This window comes from Octopus bimaculoides, chromosome 11 (assembly GCF_046866305.1).
Source record: "Octopus bimaculoides isolate indiv1 chromosome 11, ASM4686630v1, whole genome shotgun sequence".
Lineage (NCBI taxonomy): Eukaryota > Metazoa > Mollusca > Cephalopoda > Octopoda > Octopodidae > Octopus > Octopus bimaculoides.
In genome coordinates, this window is record NC_142938.1 from 8,951,505 (window position 1) to 8,976,771 (window position 25,267).

A 25,267-nucleotide genomic window follows, 5' to 3' on the forward strand; every position below is an offset into this window, starting at 1 on the left:
TTCAATATACTGATTTATTTAAAAAACATAGAAGAGAAGCAACAATTTCCTTGGATTTTGTAGTGTTTCTTTTTTTTTGTTGTTTTTTTTTTTAATGTCAATTTTCACTTTTGTTATTATGTGATACTAACAAAGGTGAGCCAAAGAGTTCAGGAAGGTCTTGGAAGAAGTGGATTAAAATTCATATTTTAGGAACTTATCAGGTATTTTCTGCAATGCATAAAATTCACAAATTAAGTATTAAAATCAAGAAACTATATAGAAAAAAAGTTTTGTATTAGATTAATTATAATCCATTATTATAACCCATACTGGTATCATGTAAAAAAGCTCTCTTGCTGGTACCTCTTATAAAGTACCTGTGCAGGTGCCATGTGAAAAGCACCCAGTACACATTGTAAAGTGATTGACGTTAGGAAGGGCATCCAGTCATAGAAACCTTTCCAAAACATTTGGAGCCTCATGCAGCTTGCCAACTCCTGTCAAACTGTTTAACCCATATTAGCATGGAAAACGGACATTAAATGATAATGGTCGTTAGAGCATTGGACAAAATATCTGACATTATTTAGTTATGTTTAGAAAGCGGTGAGCTGGTAGAATCGTTAGCATGTTGGGCCAAATGCTTAGTGGTATTTTGTCCATTTTTACTTTCTGTCTTGAAATGCCACCAAGGTCAACTTTGCCTTTCATCCTTTTGGGGGGTGAATGAAATAAGTACCAGTTATGCACTGGGGTTGATGTAATAAACTAGTCCCCTTCCCTGAAATTTCAGGCCTCGTTCCTTTAGTAGAAAGAATTATTTAGTCATAAATTTTCTGTTCTGTTATGGTCAACTGTGGAAAGCAGTTTTATTGGGTCATCCCATAAATAATGCGGCTTTTTCAATTGCAAGATCTACAAGTCGGAGGGGGACAGGATAAACTACCTGCATCAACTTGCTATAAAAGCAGGTAGTAATTTTACCTTGGACTTATTCTTAGTGCAAGTTTTGAGAGTGCAGTTCGATTTTAACAGTTATTTTTTCAAAGCTATAATGGAAGTGTCAAAGGAGCATATCTGGCATATTTTGCTTTGAGTTCAATAAAGACAACAATGCAATGGAAACTGTGAGGAATATTAATGCAGTATATGGGGATCAGACAATAAACACAAGCCAATATCAACAGTGGTTCCAGAAATTACTGCCTAGAAGACAAGTTTTGTCCAGCCTTTGGAATGTCATCCTCGCTGTAATGTGGCTGAGCATTATCCTGATGGAAGAACACCTTTCATCTTGAAATCAAAGATGATCGTTTTTCTTCTAGCGCTGACTTAAGCCTCTCAAACTGCTTGCAGTAGATCTCCTTTGTTATCATTTGGTTTGAGTTTAAAAGTTCAAAGTGGACTAAAACTTTCCTATCCCACCAAAGAGATAACAACACCTTACGTGGGTGAAGACCTTTAACCTGTATTCCAATTTCCTTCACTTTTCAATGATTAGCAAATGAGTGACTATCTTTTGATACAGACACAACACAGGCTACGCTGTCAGTTTTTTTGGATAAGGTTTTCAGAAATAACCCAATAAGTTTACCATTAATTCCGTGAAATCTTCGTGGGTCCTGCTAGTAAAATATTAACATGGAATTGCTACAAATATAACACAGAACAAAAAAAATGAACACGCACACATAATAAATGTCTTCAAATTGAATTATCAGTAATAGTTTTGCATTGGCAAAAGAAATGAAGAGATGTATGTAGTCTGTGGAAGTATTACAAGGGATAAGAAGTCTGTTTGGGACAGAACTGTTTCTGGGCAAATTCAAATAAGCTAAGGCACTATATGTGTCTCTATTCTTTGAGTATAATAATGCAAATCAGATCTCAATGTAAATAATTCATTAACTTTTTAACTGGAAATTTTGTTTAACTAAATAAGAAAAATCAATAAACAATTGAATTCAATTTTTTCTCTATGATTTTGACAGCCACAAAACTGGTTAGAAGATAATATAAATTTATTAAGAATCAACTTCCAGGAAATTTTAAAAGTTTGCAGCTAAATTAGATTGCTTTAACATGTTAACCACTGTGGCCTGTTACTGGAACTTACTGGTGATACCACATATTTCCAGTCACCCTTGCATACTGACAGAGCAAGAAAACAAATTTGAGGCAAAATGTTTAGGACTGTTTGGGAAAAATGAAAGGAAATGGCTGATGGTATTCCTTGTGTTCCAATGCTTCATTGAAAGGTAAAAGTGCAAGCTTTTAAAAACCTTCCAAACAAGTAAAATAAGAGAAGTACTGCATTTTCCAGCATACATGCCAACATCGTACATAGTGAAAACATTCAAACATCATCACTATCTTTTCAAATCCTGCTGCATTTCGCATGCACTTTTTGGTCCTCCATAGTCGTCTTGGTGTATAAACCAACCAACTTTTTTTTTTTTGGCTGTAAATTTTGGTCCAAAAAATTCAATAAAACTTATTTTGATTGACTAGAAGGGAGGAAAAAAAGCTAAAAAACAATAGGATGGAGCTGGGATTGAAACAGTAAAAAAAGGTTAACTGGAAAATAGATATAGAACAAGAATAAAACTCACTGAACAGTCAAAATTTTGTGATACAGAATTGCAACTTGCTCGAGCAATCATTGCTGAGTTCTTGATACGACATTCTGATAAAAAAAAAAATAATAAAATAAAACAAAATATTGTGCAGCCATTTTCTGTATTATAGAAATGCTGCATTCATGAAAATTTTGCCACAATGGAATTTCATAACAAAACCATTTTTTTCATTGACTTCCATGTGACATGGCAGTCAATGGGAAATAGGGTTTGCATTATGGAAACTTGCTTCCCAACCATGTGGTCTCAAGTTCAGTCCCACTGTGTGACACCTTGGGCAAATGTCTTCTACTATTATAGCACAGGGCCAACCAAAGCTTTGTGAGTGGATTTGGTAGAGGGAAACTGAGAGAAGCCAGTCATATATGTGTGTGTGTCTGTGTGTATGTTAACGATTCTGCCAGCTTGCCACCTTACATTGGACCTTATAATATTAAGAATATTTATTTTATCAGCACTTGATATGTTACAGATTCTATTTAATTTTTTTTTTTAACACCAAAAAAAAAAAAAAAAAAAAAAAAAAAAAAAAGCTAAAAGATGAATTTAATTCTTTATTTTTCATTTTTATTTATCACTATTATCCAAAGTTGCTTAATCCCTACACTAAACATTTCTAAAGTATCATCTATAGCAGTGGTTCTCAACCAGGGTCCGTATGGCCCTTGGTGGGTGGGGTTCATATAAGATTTTGTTGTTAATATTTATCAGTTATAAATTGGTTGTACACAAAATATTTTAACAATTTTATTAAAATATATGATTTTTTAAACATCAAAGAGCTAGGGGTCCAACAGAGAAAAATAGAAATCAAAAGGGTCCACTGGCAAAAAATGGTTGAGAACCACTGATCCATAGTATCATCCCACTAAGAACTTTAGATACCAAAACAATTCTACAAACATTACTTACTCGAAATAAGTGAGAATACTGAAGCATTTCGATTTTTGACCGTAGAAATAGGCGTCTCTTTTACTATCTTCAGTTCTGAACATGGATGGCAATCATGGCCAGATGGCAAACCATAGGGATGTTTAACATGGTTGACATTCCATTTAACTTTCGGTCTAGCTCTAATGGAAAACAGAAATTCAACAAATAATTTAGTGATTTCAGTTACAGACAGTGGTGTTATTTTATGTGCACTATTTACATTAGTTGGACTGATGTCTTCATCCTGATTGTCACTGTCTACGAGTACAGTGTAGTGGATAAAGGTGTTGGTTAATGCAATGCAGACATCTAGAGGTTTTGAGTTCAATCACAGGCAAAACAGTAAGGCACTAGCTTAGCTAGAGTGTGTGCTGCCTGGGGCAGCCCTTCCATTTGCTACACCCAGACCCCATAAATAACACATATTGCCTACAGCAGACCCAAAAGTATCACCTGAGGTGGACTGCATCTACCGCTCACCCCACTAGCTATAAGACACTTGAACATCTCAGGTTTAAGTTCTTCTTTCACACATCTCACACATCCTGTTGACTGTTCTTGCATATGTGAGAAAATCAACATTCTCTTTTTTTCGATATATTCCAACACACCATTCGAGTGTTAAATAGAGAAGTTTTATCACCGAATATGTTAGACAGTAATTCTATTGTTTCTTGAAAACAAATTTCATTGGATTTTTTGGGCAATATGAAATTACAGTAATGTTCATGCCAGGTTTTGCAATAACAACCTCAGTTTTTGTTTGTCCAACCATGATTTACAATCTTGCTTAAAAATCTCCTTGTACCTTCTATAGTATGATGCAAAAGTTATATCCTCATCGGGGTCATAACTGAATTTTAGTAATCAAGCTCGAAACACCATCTGGCGAAAATAAACAGTTTTGGACTTCTTTGCTGTAATAGTTGCTTTGGCAACTCTTGTTGCTGTTCTTGTTGCTTTTTCAACTGTACTATGGAAGTTAATAAGTTTTTTTGTTATTTAACAAGTTGTATAACGAACAAATTGCTAAATAATCTGCGTGAGCTTTGAAACCCTCGTCGCCAGATGTTGTAATGTAATTTGTTATGCACAATAAATAAGATAACCAGACAACAGTAAAAACAATGTAATGAACTAACTAATCTCTTTATGAAGCAACAATCAATATTCTTGTGAACTAACCAACTAAATAATTTAAATAACCTTCCGACTTCATTGCAAACTTACACGAACTACGCTTGACTCTGAACTCTGGACTTCTCGAACTCACTTGGATCGTTACAATAAAAATAAAACAGCTAGCATAAGGAGTCTTTGAAAGGAATTGGAAACAATTATAGACTGTGTTCAGCCAACAATTGTTTTCTTTCAAAGGACCAGAAAACAACTGTAGACAATATCAAGCCAGCAATTGTAGACAAATTGCAGCCAACAAGTGTCGTTTTTCAAAAGACCAGGCTCTAGATAGGGTCCAGTTACAAGGACTAGAAATTAAGGACTAAGATAAATATCATGTCATTGAGAAATATACAAAGAGTACATTATTCTGTTCTTACCTTTTATTTGATGTAACTTTCGTTGATTTTTTGCTCACAACTTTGTCCACTTCTGGCTCAAAAGGCTGGTCTTCCACAATAACTGGCACTAGCAAGAAACAAATAATTTTTTGAGTTGCTATGGTTGTGAGACTAAAGCACAATGAGCTATGAACCAAATGGCCATAGTGAGTTCAAACCTTAAATGACTAAATCCACTGAGCAAAAATCAAAACAGGGTTTGGCTTAGATTATTTGACTGACTGAGTTCCAACCATTACCTTACTGTTAAGTGAAAGACGAAGGATATTCATTAATGAAACAAATCTTTATAAGAATTGCTTTACATCCCTTTCCAGTAAAAAAAAAAAGCTTTCATATAATTTTAAGGGAAATTTTCTAGAACTATTGCTGAAGTGTGTGAAATAGGAGTGACACCTGCAGTCAAACTAAAAGCTTACCAATGTGAGCAACATAATGGTTGTTGTAAGGCATGAACTTGTATTCATGTAGACACATAGTCAAGTTCCTTAACCTCAGACATTGAAACCTAAAATCAGTGTTTTAAAGGTATGAAGATATTCGCAGAAACTTATATTATTTGGTAAGCATCAGTGTAAAAGAGCCATCTGTGTATCATACTTAATGTATGCACACAGTTGATAGATCAGTTACTGCCGAATTTGTCCAGAGATAATACCTCTTATGGGATTGCTGTGTTGAAAACAATAAATATCAGAAAGGGACAAAAATTCACCTCAGCAGAGGCTAGCAACAGTTTCAGATGCATTTTAGCCCTTCTGGACTTCTTCAGTGGTGTGTAAATGCATCCAGCCACATGCCAGGATGAGGATTTGTCATCTCTGATGTAGGAAGAATTGAATAAAACATTCACCACTGATGTTGTGAAAAGCTACCTGACTGAATAAAAATCCAGTTGCTGGGACAAATTTTCATCTCTCTCTGAATCTTGTTGATTTTTTTTAAACATTAAGTCCATAAGAGCTGTCATCATCGTCATGGTCATCATCATCATCATTTAACATCTGTCTTCTGTGCTAGCATGGATTGGATGGTTTGACAGGAGTTGGTAAGCTAGAGGACTGCACCATGCTCCACTGGAATGGTTTTTACAGCAGGAGAAAAATGAATTTACTCCAGTACTTGACAGATACCTTATTTGTTGATCTTAGAAGGACAAACGGTAACGTTGGCCTTGGTGGGATTTGAAATCAGAGCACAAAGACCTGAAATAAAAACTGTAGCGCATTCTATCTAACACCCTAACAACTGCTAATTTGCTGCAAGTGAATTATGTGATTCTAACAAAAAAGAATTGCACTGGATCCAATTTATTGAGAATTAACAAGATGTCAGTAGAATAATCAGTAGACACCTGCATAATCAGTAGAATAATCAGTAGACACCTGCACAATCAGTAGAATCTGCTTCTATCATACAAATCTGTGACAGGTTTTAAACACTGCCTCACCACCTCTGACTAATCAATAAAACAGAACAAAAAAAAAAAAAAAGGCTGAATTTAGAGGTGTATACTTACTAGTTTCGTTTAAATTCTTTTTTAATGTCATCTTAGATGGTTTCATAAAAGGATTTGTCCATGCAATAGCCTATATGAAGAAAATAATAATAATAAGAGTGTTAGAAAGTTGAAAGAGTAGGAAAAGGGTTAATATCAAAGGAATTGAATGGAGTGTGAAACCAACCTACCTGACCCTTAGGATTGCATAAGATGGTGGTGACATCTGATTCAGTGGCCCAGCTAGGTTGCTCTTTAAACAGGTAATCCAAAGGTGACTGGTTATAGATGTCTGTGTGTGTTGAGGATGCCCATACAGTCATTATAGAGTTTCGAGGAAATTTTGCTTGTGAAGGGAACCTAAAAATGACAATAGGTTCACCCTTGAGGTTCTGTTGAATAATGTGTTTACCAATTTCCATTTCCTGAAATAAGGTTAGAAAGTATCAAAATAAAAGCAAAAATACCCAACTAGATTCTCAAAAGATTCCACATATACGAGGGGATGGTGCTGAGAAGTTCCTGGCTTTAAGAGTGTCACGAAAGGTCTGGTTGGAAGCCCAACCTTCCAAGTTCTTTTACAGGGCTTAGATTTAAACTGAAGGACTGCTGCAATAAGTGTGTGAATCTGACAGGGGAACATGTTGATTAAAATCATAATTAACTGATCCTCCTGTATTTTCTTTTACTCAATGCGAGGAACTTTTCAGCATCACATCATACATACATACATACATTTGATAGATACATACATACCCAACTAGATTCTCAAACTCAAAAGAGTTATATTGAAAATAGAGTTTAAATACAGGTCATCATCGTCGTTGTTGTCGTCATCATCATCATTTAATGTCCATTTTCCATGCTGGCATGGGTTGGATGGTTTGACAGGATCCAGTAAACTGCAAGGTTGCACTCAGTTCCTATGTTAGCTTTGCATAGTTTCGATGGCTGGATACCTTTCCTAATGCCAACCACTTTACAGTGCGTACTAGGTACCACCAGCACTAGTGAGGTTCCCAAGTAACTTGCAGAAGAAGAAACAGGGGAAAAAGAGAAGGAAAAGGCTTCCACAACTAAGTGGGAGGAGGATATGAGAGGGGGAGGTGGCTTTATACCAGGTGTTGAAAGCTGAAGTATGATTGAGAGACAAGCAGAGGAGTCTAGCTATAGAGGTGATACATTGTCAGCCCACATTATAGAACAGTGGGAGAAGTATTTTATTTTCTTGATTTCGAAAGAATGAAAGGCAAGTGGACCATGTCAGGATTTGAACTCAGAACATAAAGAATGGGAAGAAATACCATTTAGCATTTCATCCGATATGCTAACGATTCTGCCAAATCATCATTTTCATCTAGAGATAATAATTAAAATATATAAGAAAGAAGAACTTACCTTTTCTTCAGAATTATACAGTCGTATAAACTTGCCATTGGGATCAACTTCCAAAATACTGAAATGAGCGAAGGCACTGCTGGAATGGAAGTAAAAAATAAACAGTGAAGAATCATAGGTGGAAGCTGATGATGTTGCTATTGTTGTTGTTGTGGTGGTGGTAATGGTGGTGGTGATGATGGTGGTAGTGGCAGTGTTGGTGATAGCATTAGCAATGGTGAAGTGATGATGACTGTAGTTGTAGTGCTTAGCCCAAGGTCAGTACTGACTAAGCAGACCTGTGATCAAAAGCATTCCAGCCATGACTATTACAACACTGTGACATTGAACCTGAAACCATGTGGTTGGGAAGCAAACTTCTTACCGCACAACCATGACTATGTGTATAAAACTGTTTAGGGTTTGACACTGAGAGAAAAGAAATAACCACAAATCAAACAAATATCCAAATGCTATAGAGAAGATATGAAATTAGTTACCTTGGATACTTGGTAGAATAATCATGATATTTGAGCTTCTCATAATATTTAGCTACGTGTTGCCATAGTTCTACACTTCTACTTTGATTAGAAGATTTACTATTGAAAATCTGATCAGAAGATTTTCCTTCAATGAAATCTGATGGAGAACTGAAGTCCCATGGCCGAAAGCCTGAAAGATTTAAACAGAAGAATATATTATATTGGGAACAAAAGAGAGCACTGGACAAAATGCCTTGCAATATTTAGTTACATTAAGGCAGTGAGCTAGCAGAATCGTTACTGAGAGATGAAAAGAAAACTAAAGGAGAAAGAAAAATTCATTGAGATTTTAAAATGTATTGAAATTAGTTGGACTGTTTCCTCTTTTTCTGTTCTTGAAGTGGTTGTACGAATAAGGCATTTGTGTACAATCACACAGTGAATTCAGTGTAGTTTAATTAGACACATTTCCAGCTAAGAAATCTAGTCTTACTGTAAAGTAGACTGTAGCATCAATACTACACAGATTTATATGTCACTGATTTAATTACTGAAGTAGCTGCCAGAAATGTGTTATTTACGCAAATCAAATTTTCCAATTAAGTGGAGGCCTTAATAGATGTCTCCATGGTTTGTTACAAACAGGTACTCAGTTCCGAAAGTGATTTTCCTGAAAGTCAGTTGGACTTATCCTTCATAATCTATCAATGAAGACATTGTGTAAAAGACAGTTACTCATGGTTTCTGTAGCATTTAATTCAATTACTTAGTTCAATTACATATACAGTATCAGCTAAAAGTTAAGATTTACTCTGAAGTATCTTATACTTCAATGTACTAATGATCCACATAAATGCATATGCTTTCTCATTGACTCTACTCGCTTATCGTCATTATCCCAACTACTTGTCATTTGAACTCTTCTTCACCAGCAAATATCAGCTTTACATACTTTTAGCTGTCTACTCTCCTTTCCTCTTCTGCAAGTCAAACATTATCAATATCCATCTCACTCTCTTACCTCCAACCATTTGCCCAACTATTCATTTCTCTCTAGTATTATTCTCCACTATGGATGCCTCTCTCTAATCCTTCCATCCTCTTTCATATTACTTTCAAATTTTGGCATGAGACCAGCAGTTTCAGGGATGGGGGCGTAAGCCAATTACAATAACCTCAGTGCTCAATTGGTACTTATTTTATTGACCTTGAAACAATGAAAGGCAAAGATGACCTTGGCGGAATTTGAACTCAGAATATAAAGATGGATAGAATGCTGCTAGGTATACCAATGACTCTGCCAGTTCACCACCTTCATCTTCTTTCATATTGTCACCATAATCACTTTGTTTTTACTATTTCAGCCTCTTCCTACATCTCACCCTAATTCATCTGCATTCACCTCAGTCACCCTGCATCATTCTTCACACTGAAGCCCCATTCTCCATCTCAGCCTAACTCATTTTGTTGCAATGGCTTTCTTTTCTATCCACTCTATCAATCAAAAAAAAAAACCTTGAGCAATGGGGATTTCTTTTGTCTTAGGCATGAGACGTTTTGGCACAGCTGTTTTGACACCACCAATTTGACATCACTGATTCAACACTGACTTATTTGACATCAGACATTTTAATGTTTCTTTTATTTTCTCCCCTCCCTGCTTCTCTTTCTTTGTTTATGAATACAAGCATCTAATTTTGTTCTTATGTATTTATAATTGTATATATATATATATTTGTGTGTATCTGTGTTTGTCCAATCGCTTGACAGCTGATGTTGGTGTGTTTACATCCCCGGTAACTTAGCAGTTTGGCAAAAGAAACCGATAGAATAAGTACTAGGCTTACAAAGAATAAGTCCTTGGGGCAATTTGTCCAACTAAAGAGGGTGCTCCAGCATGGCTGCAGTCAAATGACTGAAACAAGTAAAAAAATAAAAAGATATAAAAAACCTGTATTGAAGGTCTGCGTGAAAGTCCTGCTTATATTGAAGCTCTTACTCCGAGAGTGATCAAAGAAAATATTTTCTCTGTAATCTATGTCTGTTTCAATAGATCTTCTGCCAGATTGTGTATACATCCTGCAGGCTTTAAGCACAGTTATTTTTTTTGTGTGGGGGATAAATGTACAAGTGTAGGTGTATAAAGTTGATGGCTTGTTTCTAGATGGTGTAGGCTTTTAAGAGAAGCCTCTACTGAAAAATAAAAAAAAAAGTTCTTGGATATATTCTGTTTACAACCTATTTGGCCACACAGTTCTTGTGTTCACTGGAGCTTTTGAAATCTGTAAAATAAAATAAAATACTTTGGTTATTATGATTAATAATAATTATAATCCTTTCTACAATTGGCACAAGGGTCAAAATTTAGGGGAGGGTGCTAGTTGATTACATCAACTCCAGTGCTCCACTGGTACCTATTTTATCGACCCTGAAAGGAGGATAATAATAATGATTTCAAATATTGGCACAAGGCCAGCAATTTTGGAGAAGGGGCTAAATCAGTAACATTGATCCCTGTATTCTGCTGGTACGTATTTTATCAAACCCAAAAGGATGAAAGGCAAAGTCAACCTTGGCGGCATTTGAACTCAGAACATAAAGACAGATGAAATGCCACTAAGCATTCTGCCTGGCATGCTAGTGATTCAGCCAACTCACCACCTTTTTAATAATAATAATAATAATAATAATAATAATAATAATAATAATAATAACAATAACAATAACATAAGGTGGCAAACTAGTTTTATAGATAATTCTTTCAAAATTCCTATTTGGTTTATCGTACATTTACTAGTGTAGGTTGAACGGATCTTTTTTAAAACGGGGGCCACATTTTTCATTAACGAAACACTTTGAAACTTGGAACACTGGTTGTGGCCCCCGTTTTAAAAAAGATCCGGTTGAACTACGTAAAATGTTAGAGAAAGTTCCAACTTTGATCGTTAAATTTTTTTATTAGACTAAATCATAGAATGTGTCCTTCCATTTTTAGACAGCTGAGTGTGGTTTGAAGAAGGTTCGGCTGATATTTCCAGCAAGTTGAGCGATCACACAGAGGCTCACTGATTTTTTTTTTATGGCACTACATAAGATTTACTTTTCATGTCGCCCTATCCAGCAGATCTGTGATCAAAGGTGTTCTAGTTATGGCCCATGTTTCTTTAAGAAAAGAGGGTGTAATTTGACTTATTTCTAGCAGATAGATCAATTTACAGAGGTTCCCCCATTAGCTAATTACGCCTACGGTATGGTTAAATTCTGCTAAATCACAAATTAAATACATGCATAGATTTTAACATTTGCAACGCCCACTCATTCGTAACAAAAGAATTATGGTCGAATTAGATATCGTTAAAAGTTAAACGCAACCTAAGTCCAATATACAATAGCAAAATAAAATTGAAATAAAACTTAAAAAAAAAATTAGGTTAAAAACCAATTCGTTGGTAAGATTGTTCAGCAAAATCCAAAAGAAATAGTTTTCTTGCATTTTTGAAGATGAGAAAGAGAAATTTTGTTGACTGAAATAAAAGAAGAAAATAATGTAATTTTTGGTCTAATAAAAGATATTTCCTTACATGAGTAAATAGACTGGAGTATTGCGTAAATAAACGTTTCTTTCTATTAAAATTTCATTCACATCTATGTTTTACATAAGAATATTTTAAAATGTTCACTGAACCAACGACGAAAAGACGAATCACATGACATATCGACTTTTTCTTTTGATAATATGAGAAAAACAATTCCTAGAAACAGTTTTGAGTGAAGATTTGTCACAAAGAAAGACACAAACATCGAACTTGTGCAGTTAGCGTGAAAAATAACGGACAAAAACTTGATGACGAGAAGAGATTACAGAAGAGAAGAACGTCAACGGATACTGAATAGTCTGAAAAAAAGAAAACAAAATCGTATGAACAGAAAATGCATATTTATTACACTTGAATCAGAATAACCCGAAATTGAATTTAGAACATAATTTTGTGATAATAAGAATTTGTTTCTTTTAAGAAAATACGCAAAAAGAGCGTCCTATCGATCACGGTATTTCATTGAGGCGATCGCGGAATATAACGTGCCGTTTTCGCTTCAGTAAAAAGAAGTTTTTGTTATCACTTTTAGTCAGTTATTTAATAACTTTCAGTTTTGCTTCTCCATTCTCCGACTCTTAGCTATCCTGTCTTTTTGGTCTCATGCGAAGACAATAAACTAAAACTGACGAACTGCACACCAGAAGACTTTTTCAATAGTTTCTGGGAGATGGTGCAATGGCACAAATGAGCGTTTGCACATCAGAAAAGATTGTTATTGCGTGCCGTGGAAAATATGAACTGTAATGGTTTATTGATTTCTTAGATGTGCACTTCTGTAATACATTTTCCCTTGCTATATGCGTATGTTTCCTCTTTTGCCACAGCTATATCGACTTCATCTGGTTAAAATTAATATTTCTAGATTATTGTTGTTGTTATTGTTATTATTATTATTATCATTCACTTACAAATCTGAACAAAATTAAGTTTCTTTAAGTGAAAACGGTACGCCAGAACATTCCGTGACTGCCTTTTAATTGCTTGTAACCAGTTACACACAAATATAATTTGAGCAACCTTCAGAGCTATTAGTGGAATATTTTCATGATGCTTTGAAAGGAAAACAAGACGGAATTAAAGAATCGACAGATCATGAAACGAAAGTATACATTACTAATGGACATAATATTACTTTCGAACCATCAACATCTTATGGTAATAATTCTCGTAACTTTCTGTTATGAATGTTTGTTACAGCTCGGTATTCTTTCGTTTCGTGATCAGAAAATGAAAGTGGCAGTGTTCGGTTATGTCCAGACAAACCTGTCGAGTAGGAGGAACCACATCCCACTCACCCCCCCCCCCCCCACCCCAACCAAAAGAACATTTGTTTAGCCGCCTACTTCATAAAAGACAGCTTTCCAAATGTTTAATTCTTGTCCACTCCCTCGTTTTTATTCTTGTGTTTAACATCTTTTCGATATTATTTTTCGAGTTCCACGTTTAAAAATGCAGATTACGATTCTGAACATAAAAATTTTTTTTTGAAAATTTTTCATTCTTAATACCAATTGCCTACGATTTCCACTTTCATGTCGTGATCATAAACAGAAAGAATACCTTTCGGTTCTTTACGTTCCGATTTCAAATTCCGCCAACGTCATCTTGGCCTTTCAATTATATATATATATATATATATATATACGGCGTGCTAAAGATTCAGCCAGCTCGCCGTCTTGTCTACATTGTAATAATAGCAGAAATAACGTGCAAAGCATACAATACAATAATTACATCTGGATTATATATGTAATAATTAAATTATATATTATGCATATTGTGTTTTGTCATTGCTCAGTGGAAAAAATGTCTTGAATGAAACTGGTCAGCGGTGCAAAAAAAAATAGATTGGGGACCACTGGCAGACAGCATGAAGTATGTCGCCCTCTTTAACTTAATTATCCAAAATTAATTATCCAGTAGTATACTGTCTCTTTGAGTGATTTCCCTTGGCTCTTTATATTGTTTTTAACCACTCAAATTCATTTCGCCAAATTAAACATAACGTCTTTTTTTTTTTCTACATGTAAAAATCTATATTCGATTTGCAGACTTGCGTATCATATTCACCTGTTAGCATCATATTAAATATTTTATCTGCACGCCTAGAAATGCCGTGTAAATAAATATATACTGATAATCAAAGGTATTGATGACTCAAATAATATCAACAGAAAAAATGAAAGTGTATATTATTTGATAGAGAAGTCAAAATCTTGAACCAAACAAAATAGCAGAATAATGAATTGGATTCTGTCTGTCTGTCTGTCTGTCTCTCTCTTTCACACACACACACACACACACCATATCTGTGTAAATATATATATATATTCATACATATGCGCATGTGTATATATAGGTAGGTATATATTTGTGTGTGCGTGTGTGTGCCTCAATGTGCGTGTGTAAATGTATTTTCATTTTGAAAGTTTTCAAAAAAAAAATGCTATGAATCTATTGTAAATAAGAGCAAGTCGATAACCAGTTAGAGTTCTCTCCCTTCTATTAAACTTTTTGACGGCTGCTTTCTATCTATCTATCTATATGCGCGCGCACGCACACACACAATATTAACTCTTAATATATATATGTACATACATATATATATATATATATATATATATATACATACATACATATATATATATACATACATATATGAATATGTATACATACATAAATAAATATGTATACATACATATATATATATATATATATATATATATATATATATATATATATATATATACGTACATACATATATATATATACGTACATACATATATATATATATACATACATATATATATATATATATATATATGTATACGTACATACATATATATATATACATACATACATATATATATATACATACATACATATATATATATACATACATACATATATATACATACATACATACATACATAAATATGTATACATACACACATATATATATATGTATATATATATATATATATATATATATATATATATATATATATATATACCCCATCCCTAATTATAGAAAATTAATGTAGACAGCAGTTTGCAATATATATATGTATGTATGTATGTACGTGACGATGGCTTAACTGGCCGAAACTTGGAAGTCACTGTCAATAATATTCTTGTTTAAGAATAATAAATTTGTACTCTACAGAAGTATAGAGTAGCCGTTCAGATTAATGTAAATGGTGTGTAAGGTATGATCAGTGTGCAGTCTGTGATGATGCTACGCACACTATGTTGATTTTTTTTTCTATTTTGCTGTTGAGAAATTTGTAATCCAAGTAAGACTGACTGAACCTATGGTGGATTATGAAATTAAGGCAGGACGCCTCTTTCGAATCTAGTTTTCTATTAATTGAAAATTTAGAAATTATTTTGCTGTAATAAAATACCAAAACCTGCGTTTATGCTTATTGTTATCCATTTTTAATTTTCAGAAATTAAAATATAAAGTATCAGCACCAAAACATACATTTTTCCTTCGCTCGTATGTTGATTCCTTTCACACGACGAGAAATATCGACATTAGACAATGTCATTCTGCAATCAAGGCTAATACCTACGGGGAATTTTCTATGACTTATGAACAATGCAATAATGCACAGCAGTATTTCTTCAGATCTGTATTCCAGGACATTAATCTTACAGATTTTCCATAGCTGAAAGCAAAGAAACTAAGTAAATTATATCTCAGCATCTTATAGAGCTTAATTAACACTATGATACTTTAACACAAATAGACAAGGCATTAGGAAGATATTTTCCGCTAGAAAGCATTATTGTACTACTCAGATTATAACAGTACTGTAGCTTCTTGGATAATCAGTCATTTGCTTTATGCTTTGCGTCTGGATTTATGAGCTGATTAATGTTATTAAATCAGTGGTATTTCTCCTTCTTAACATGAAATACAATATATTTAACTCTGTTTTATTGGGCGTTCTCGCCTCAGTTCGTGGATTCTTCAAAGGATGGTGTTTATTTTATCTGTATCTTTTATCTTCTACCTGTTTCAGTCATTTGGCTACGGTCATACTGGGGCATCGCCTTGAAGGGGTTTTAGTTGAACAATTCGATTCCAGTATATATATTTTCGGTACTTATTCTATCGACTTCTTTTGCCGCACTGCATAGTTACAAGGTTGTAAACAAACTAATACCGGTTGTCAAGCAGGAAGGCAGAAGAGCAAGCAAACACACACACACACACACACACACACACACACACACACACACACACACACACACACACACACACACACAGAGGCTTCCACAAAGTTTCTGTCTACCAAATACATTCACTAAGCATTGGTCGGTCCGTTGATATAGTAGACGATACTTGCCCAAGGTGCCGCGCAACGGAACTGAACCAGAAACAAACAAAACAAAGCTTCTTAACCACACGTCCATGCCTCTATTTTATTTTTCTAGAATAAATTAAAAAAACTATTCTGCTTCTTATTCTCCTTTGTTTTTAACCATTTCCTATCGCTGCATTTTATATTTTGAAGAGCTTCATGTAAATCTTTGCTGCACTACCAATTGCACCTTAGTGTTCTTGAGACGTGGGTTTTTTTGGACAGGGAGAAGGTATTTATATGTTACATCCGGTTTTTAAAAAAAAATTACGACAACTTTAATACGAAATAACTTCGAAAATGAAGAATTTTCTTAAGAACGCCAAGAGTAAATGATGTTTTAAATGATACATTCTACCAGTATACGAAATTTGAAAGTGTTTAGTTACAAAAAATTATTTTTTCTATGTGCCGGCCAAAAGGAAAAGATCTGTAAATTGTTTAAATGGTTTACTAGACGACCAATAATTATAAAAGAAGTAAAATAGAACCCGTGCGTGTGTTTATCATTGGTAGAATGACCCTCCCAAGATACAACAACATTTGTTTCAACAAACGACTTCACATCAAAAATCTTGTAAACTAAAAGCAAAAACGAGTAAAATTTAATTTCAGCAATAATTTTGATCATATTCATTACATAAGATTACCTTAGATTATTTTACTTCCAATTATTGTTTATAATTAATGATCATTCCGTAGAGTTAGCTAATTGTGACTGAATAACACGCTTCTGTTTGTTTTGTTAGTCCTCATAGTTTGGAACCAGATTTAGTCAGTCTGGCCTCCTCTGATGAAAGCAATAAACATAGTTTTCGTTTCAGGAGTATGTTCCTGCCAGAAACTCACATGTATCGAGCTCTAGATTTAATGCATGGCTGCATGTAATTTTAGAATGTATAACGAAGCTTATATTCTAGGATACTAATTAGATTTAAGTGCGATGTATATTTAATATATCAATATCCTGAATTTGATAATATGTTTTTTCCTGGTTCATCGAGTACTTTCTAAAGCCTTTGCACATGAAATATTTCCTTTTATCATGATACATTTTTATTTCATCAGTATTCTTATAATACTTTACGTACGTTGAACTGAAACTGTTTTGCTGCCAATTTATGTAACTACAGATCTTACTGTAATGTCATTTACAGTCAGACGGACTGACTGAAAAAGAAGACGTTTTCGGTTCATTTTGCTAATTCCTGTATATTAGGTATATCATGTTCTTAGTAAAGGTAGTAACATATTTGGCTTTGCATGTATGTTCCTACCATTAACACACATATTTTATTCTAATACATATAGATAAGCTGAGTAAATCTGATATTCCAATATTCTGGAATAAATGGTGTTTTTTTCCCCGTCTTCATTGAAGTCTGAAATTCGTTTAAAAATGAAATATTTCTTGTTATTCTGAGAAATTTTTTTCTGTATAATATACGTGTGCGTGTGTGCATATATATATGAGTGTGTGTGTGTGTGTGTGTGTGTGAGCATATATATATATATATATATATATATATATATATATATATATATATACGAGTGTGTGTATGTGTGTGTGTGTGTGTGAGCATATATATATATATATATATATATATATATATACGAGTGTGTGTGTGTGTGTGTGTGTGTTGGCTTATTTACATCCCTGCAGCATAGAAGATCGGCAAAAGAGACCGATAGAATAACTGCCAGGTTTCAAGTAAATATTGGAGTCGATTTGTTCGACTAAAACTCTTGAAGACCACTATTTTTTGAGTGAAACGAGTAAAAGATAAAAGATAAGACTACAACCGATCTCAAGAATGTGAACTGACTGCTTCCAACACTGACAAAATGATTTGCAGTATATTTTCTCCACTAAGTATGCATAACGTGACTTCCGAAAATATTCGATCGCATTGTATTTCTTCATGAACAATTTGTGCGGCTTAAGTTTCTCGGTGAGAGTCAGAAACTTTCCCAATCAGTATTTCTTGCTTGTATTTCGAATTTCATTGAATATCAAATTATTTAAAAAACGTGGCGAGGGTGTAGATGAAGGGAGGGAGGAGAGAGAAAGGGAAGAGGGCGAGAAAGAGAAAGAGAGTGAGAGATTCTCCCGTTTAAGGGTTTAGATTAGAAGTGTCGTTCGGGCATTTTGAATTTTATCGTTTTGACTTTTTGATATTTCCCTTACGTTACTTCCGTTGTAGATATTTCCGTGGTGTTTCTGTTTTGCTCCGTCCTTTTATTTTATGTAATTACTACAATCTATTTTGTCATTTAACAGAAACACACACACACACACACACACACACACAATTAATCAAGCCTGTAATCAGATTTATTTGTCAAATACATATTCCAGTCGGTTGAAATTCAATTCTAATGAAATTCATGCTTCGTCATTTTTTTCCAAACAATCTAATATATTACTACACGATGTTTTTATCAATGATATATTTGTTTCGGATTTCATTCCCGCAGAGGCAATCAACTGTGTGTATGGAAATTGCCTGGACTAAAATTGGAGTAGTTTTATTATTGGCCGATGTCTTTTTTTTTATGAGAACATAATTATATATGCAGTTGTTTTTGTAGATGTTTAAGCTTAGTTTAGTTGTAATCGCCGGGCGAAATGCTTACCGGCATTTCGTCTGCCGTTAGGTTCTGAGTTCAAATTCCGCCGAGGTCGACTTTGCCTTTTATCCTTTCAGGGTCGATTAAATAAGTACCAGTTACGCACTGGCTCGATGTAACCCCTTTGTCTGTCCTTGTTTGTCTCCTCTATGTTCAGCCCCTTGTGGGCAATAAAGAAATGAATATATTGATCTAAGATATACTAACTGTGACCATCCCGTCTTTTTGTATATCAGAGAGTATATTGTCCAATACGGCTTAAAATTTTTTTTTTTTTTATCATGGTTAGATGCGGTATGAAGGAGATTTAGCTGGTATTCTCAGTGACTATAGAAACCTGGTAGTGGCTCCCTCATTGTCGTGTTACTTAAGTTGTAGTTAGTAGAGTTTAATAAATAAAATTAAAAAGCAGCTTATATTTAATATAGTAATTTGGTCTGGGAAATCTCTTGTAAGAAAACTGAATTTTTAACCTGCTAACGGCGAGCTGGCAGAATCATTAAACGAGTTGGACTTAATATTTAATGGCAATACTTCCGGTGCTTTACGTTCTGAGTTCAAATTCTGCCGAGGTCAGTTTTGCCTTTCATTCATACTTTCGGGGTTCGATGATATATAATACCAGTCAACTCCAGGTGGAATCGATGTAATCGACTTTCGCCTCCCTTCAAAATTGCTGACCTTGTTCCAAAATTAGAAAGAAGTATTATTTCACATTCATCATTCATGTTTTTATATTCTGTCAGTTGGAGTCCGGAAGTGTCGATCGGGTACCATTATTGGGTCGTGATTAAGACAATCAATTGGCTATAATCTGGTCCTGGTTGTTAATGTATACACGTCACTTTAAATAATACAAATTTAGCCACGGACAATATTTATTAATTCTTACTAACATAGATAATGGCAGTATCTTCGTGTCTGAAGTTCTCGACGAAAAGCAGTACGCCGTTAATTGGCTATGTAAACCGATCCTTGGCGCTGCTCGGCTTTTCTTCCTGCCTGCACTTAATATTATAGTTGTGAGTGTCAGTTCACGCAATTCGATCCCACTCTTTAGACTTAGAGATCTGACCGCTGTGGGCTCAGCGGGCTAAGATGGCTGCGGTGACCAGAAAGTTGCAGGTTTTATGTTTGAGTGGCCTTCTCCTTCATGAGTTGTTTTACAGGGCAAGAGAGTTGCAGGAAGGTTGTCAATAAATAAACACCGAATACATGTTATATAATGCATATTATTTTGAAATAACACGGACGTATTTGCTGTCATTTTGTCTGATTATTCAAATATATACATTCATTTATATACACTTATGATTACATGCATATGATATCATTTTGCGACGGTCTTGGTAAAGATATAACTATGAAACTAAATGAAGATATAATCTTATACACAAAACTTTTATTGTACTCGTAACGCTGTTGATTAATATACTATGGAGCGAAATCAACGGCATAGTTTATTATTGAAATGACATTTGAATTATATTATTCGCAAGACATTTGATGAGGAAATAAGCATTTCAAATTAGATAGTGTGTGTGTGTGTGTGTGTGTGTGTGTGTGTGTGAAAGATCACAGCTGAGTGGGCAGCCACTGTTCTTAGTTCACTCGGTTTCTGGGTTCATGTTCAACAATATGATTTTTTGCTGATATGAAAATAAGGATGTTGTGCATTGTATTAAGATTTGTCAAAGCGATACCGCAGTAGAATAACATTACAAACAGATTAGGCTTTTGATGTTGTTGTTATGCTTTTCACTGTAACGATTATTCATAGCAAGATTGCCTGTATACATTGTTTTTTTAACAGATTTTTCAATAATTCTAATAACATATTTTGCTGTATCTATGGATGATTATGTTCCAAATTCTAATAATATAATTACAATGGAAAGGCAAAAGATCAGTGGGCCAACACTTTCTCGTGGACAACTACGTGACTCTTTCTAGTAGAACTCGTTTGCTTCTTGATGTAAAAATAAAAATAACAGATACCAATCCTCAATGTAGAAAGACGGGACAAAGACTAGAGAGCTCAGGCATGTTCTCTCTTAAAATAGATGCTCCAACACTATCTTAAGGATCAAGTGTCCCATAAACAATACAACTTCAAAAGCAACTACGGTTCTCTACAACTAACGGTGTTATATTTTTCAAAATAATCGTAAAAATTCCACAGGTACTGTTGATATGTCTATTGATTTCAGATTTTGGCACAAGGACAGCAGTTAGAGGTGGGGGTTAAGTCGATTACATCGATCCCAAGTGATCAACTGGTACTTATTTTATCGACCCCGAAAGGATGAAAGTCAGAGTCGACCCTGGTGGAATTTGAACTCAAAACGTAAAGACGGACGAAATACTGCTAAGCATTTCGTCCGGCGTGCTAACGATTCTGCCAGCTCGTCGCCAATATGTATAATATATGTTTTATAACATATGCATACATGCATACACGTGTGTGCGCGTGTGCGTGCGTTCGTGTGTGCTTTCATATACGTGTGTCCGTGCATTACTCAGTAGCGTAGCTGTGGTAGGACTGGTGGCGTTACGGGCGATGCTTTTATTGGGGCGATACTTTTGGTGCTGCTTAAGCCTGTATAAGCTTGCTCCCCACCACTCACCCACCGGTGATGTTGATTCTGAGTGAGAACAACATTAACTGTACACGTTTCTATGCAATGCTCAGCTACTTGAAACTATTATTCGAACCGTAAACAGTTTAGTCGAGCCGAAAATTGGAATATTCATCGGCAAACTGCCGGAGATCCACTTACTTTATGAGTGTATATGTGTAAATGCGCGCCTTTGTGTCTCTGTGTTATTGAGTGTACGTGGTTGCATTTGCAGAGGTTTATGCTCTTGATTGTGCATGCACCTGTGTGTGTACACATGCAGCTATAAGAAGAGTTACGTGAAATTGCCCGGAAGGAATTATCCAAGACATGTATGTATGTATGTATGTATGTATATGCGTGTTATGTGCCTATATCAATATACCAATACACACACGGATTATAATACATAAACAAAATAAAATATGACTACAATTACATCGCTTAACGAAGAAGGCATTTATACAAAACTACAACTGTAATTGTCGACTTGCCAGCTGCCGCAGTCATTCTTGGTTCGATATTATAAGAATTATAAGTATTTTGGGAATGAACTTTATACCAATAATCCAAATTTCAGTTATTACAAGTTTCCCGGAGGCTTAATACTGAAAGAAAGTGAAGCGTATTATAATTTGGAAACATGAAGAAAACACACATATACATATATACATGCAGTCGCGTATACATACACGCACACACGTATATGTACACATAAGGAAACATATGAGCATGTATTCCTATATACAGGATACATATACAAACACTTACATCTGCATGCATATGTCAGGCATGTAATGAGAACTCGCAGCGGAAGATGAAAATCAGACTTGTACATAATGTACGGTAGTGATTCTGCTGTTTATAAGAATTGCTTATGTGAAAAGAAACAAAAAGAAAAGAAAAAAAAAGAAAAACCCTGTTGTTTAATGCTAAAGAGTAATGGAATTGTGATATTCATGCATTTCCATAGTGATTTATCAATTATGTCAAAACGAAATGTAAATGTCCATAACTAGAAAACGAAATCCTTTCAAAGGCTTTCAGAATGCTAGTTCATTTATAGCTAAGTCAAAAGAGAAAAAGCACTGCCTATGTCTTTTTCAGGGTCTCTGAATTAATGGGATTAATGAGAACAAAGAAGGTTATCTTTAGACCAGAGACTTGGTCTACATGCCTGTAACAAGCAGACTTCGCTAAAGGTATATAATGTCCTGGCAGCGGTGTTAAACCAGGCAAAAAATAGGTCCACCAACTGTATGTTCAGTGACCAAAATATGGTAGATTATCGTAGGTGTCTCATTGCGAGAAACCTTTGAGAAGTGTCTTCTACAATAACCTCGGCTCGAGCAAAGTTTTATAAGTGAAATTCGATCGGCAGAAACTTATTGTGGAGGCCAGTCAGGGAGATTGTTTCTGCTCTTTAGTTGTAGACTTCATCTGTCGCCTAAGTTAACACTCCCACTCTGGCCCTGGATATCTTTATCCGCTTTGCTGCAAGTATTCAGGCTATGTTTCTGGTATGACGGTAACCTCCTCTTTTTACCCACCAACCACAGAGACCCTGAAAAGAGTCACGTGTGCTGTCATTCCTATTTTGATTAAGTCATTAAAAACGGAGCAAAAGACTAATATTTACCATTCTTTTGGAAAATGTTGCTTTACTCTAACCGGTGCATTGTATCTAATTAATCCCGTAATTCCACATACGCTGAATCACGGCTATTTAATTCCAGACTTTATTATCGTTATCTATAATCTCTCATTCTACATTGATAGTTGACAATATCTTTTAAAGACCATCAACTGAATTGAAATTTCATTCGATAAATTTTTCTTTGTATAAATCCTTATTAAGAAATTTTTTTTTGCAAGAGACAACATAAATTTCCATATCTTCTTTTTTTTTTGTAATTCTGAATCTTGGTGTTTGTGCCTGTCAGAACAACAAATAAATCTCTGCCTATTTCTCATTTATGTTAATATATTTGTGAAAAGGCAACATAATGGCTATTAAATATAACGTGAGGTGAGGTGTAGTTCATATTCCTCGTTAATAATGGCTGGTACAGCTGTCACAAATACTGAAATTATAATGGTACGAAAATTAATCGTTCGGAACAGCTGATGACAGGTCATTACATTAGACCAGTGATTCTTTACCATTTTGTTTTTCTATAGCACCCCACCTTTTGAGTAGTTGTTATGCCCTGCGCCCACCTAAATGGTGAGTGGGGTATCACGACTAAACTAACTTAACATGGAGATTAATTTATAAACTACTCTAAAAATGGATTGTATAAGTTTTTAACAGTGAAATGATAAAAACAAAATTTACTTTATGCTTTGCAAGCTAATGACTTCCCTGTGCCGGATGACATCTCAGTTTATTTTAATAACCGAAACTATTTTTATCATGTATAAATAATATAATTACTACTATAAGTAAAATTTAGTTGATTATGTTACCTCACCGCTCCCTAAAGCGTTACCGCCCATGTTGAGAACTTCTGAATTAGGCTATTAAAATTGATCAGTTGATGTAGCCCTGTATGACAGACGTTGGTATCTGAAGCCGATAATAGAAATCATGTTCAGTTCTTCAATCCTCAGCTAATATTTCAAAGGCTTACCTTGTTAATCTGTATGTGACCTGTTATTGAAATACGGCAGCAGTTTCGACTAATCCTGTGTATTAAGTGACTCTTCGTATGTCTACTCTTTAAGGATTTTTCAATTATCTTCCTTTTCCTCCTCCTCGTACCTTTTAAGCAGGTTACATATGAGAAAAAGAGAGAGAGGGATAGATTGTAAATAAAATTAATGCAGTCAGGGAGAAAAGAAGAAGAAAAGAGGGAGAGAGAGAGATTGATGAAAGAATAAGAATACTGATTTTTAACGCAGTCATAATGGCCATCCATCTGCGGAAAGAGCAGTCGATTAAATTAAACCCAGTATTGGCAGATATTTATTCGATCAGTCCGGAAGTCAAACATGTTTAATGAACTTAGCCTGTATTTGTTTTGCTGACGACGTTAATGGGAAAGTTGCGTTATTGGCAACCGGTAAATCTTCGACCGTCTTTTAACACCTTCAAGCATTCTCTGAAATGTTCCAGTTACTTCTCAAATTGCTTTGTGTGCCTCCAGATGACTAGCTGGAAATTTCCTATCACAATCCAATTTAACGACCACAAGAACCTGGGATACAACATGGACCAGGCGTGGCTGTGTGGTAAGAAGCTTGCTTCCCAACCACATGGTTCCGAGTTTAGTCCCACTGCGGACACCTTGGACAAGTGTCTTCTGTATAGCCTCAGGCCGACCAAAGCCTTGTGGGTGGATTTGGTAACGGAAACTGAAAGGAGCCCGTCGTATATATATATATATATATATATATATATATATATATATATATATATATATATATATATATGTGTGTGTGTGTGTGTGTGTGTGTGTGTCTTTGTTTGTCTCCCCACCATTACTTGACAACCGATGTTGGTGTGTCTACGTCCCCGTAACTTAGCGGTTCGGCAAAAGAGGGTGATAGAAT

The 25,267-nt window shown here is 34.8% G+C and overlaps 1 protein-coding gene across 5 annotated transcripts; it reads right to left on the reverse strand.

Moving 5' to 3' along the window:
• Window positions 1–25,056, reverse strand: LOC106879998 (uncharacterized). 5 transcript variants are annotated; one of them, XM_089359421.1, is made up of 10 exons: window positions 24,346–25,056; window positions 10,443–10,773; window positions 8,510–8,681; window positions 8,031–8,109; window positions 6,824–7,057; window positions 6,654–6,723; window positions 5,114–5,201; window positions 3,534–3,694; window positions 2,595–2,668; window positions 1–210 (listed from the first exon to the last, which is right to left on the reverse strand). In XM_089359421.1, exons 2-10 carry the CDS (start codon window positions 10,567–10,569, stop codon window positions 175–177), a joined length of 1,041 nt encoding a protein of 346 aa, XP_089215547.1. In that variant the 5' UTR covers window positions 10,570–10,773; window positions 24,346–25,056; the 3' UTR covers window positions 1–174. The 5 variants fall into 5 exon arrangements, with proteins under 5 accessions (XP_089215547.1, XP_052827444.1, XP_014785269.1 ...); XM_052971484.2 differs by lacking the exon at window positions 24,346–25,056 and adding an exon at window positions 13,200–13,312; XM_014929783.3 differs by lacking the exon at window positions 24,346–25,056 and adding an exon at window positions 12,073–12,410 and having other exon boundaries at window positions 8,031–8,106.
• Window positions 25,057–25,267: the final 211 nt, after the last annotated feature.

Coding starts and splice junctions, on each gene's coding strand:
- LOC106879998 (XM_089359421.1), bottom strand. CDS start 10,569: ATGTATACACAATCTGGCAGAAGATCTATTGAAACAGACATAGATTAC. Junction 8,682..10,442: donor CACGCAGACCTTCAATACAG/GTTTTTTATATC, acceptor TAAATCTTTCAG/GCTTTCGGCCATGGGACTTC. Junction 3,695..5,113: donor AAAGTTACATCAAATAAAAG/GTAAGAACAGAA, acceptor GTTTTCCATTAG/AGCTAGACCGAAAGTTAAAT.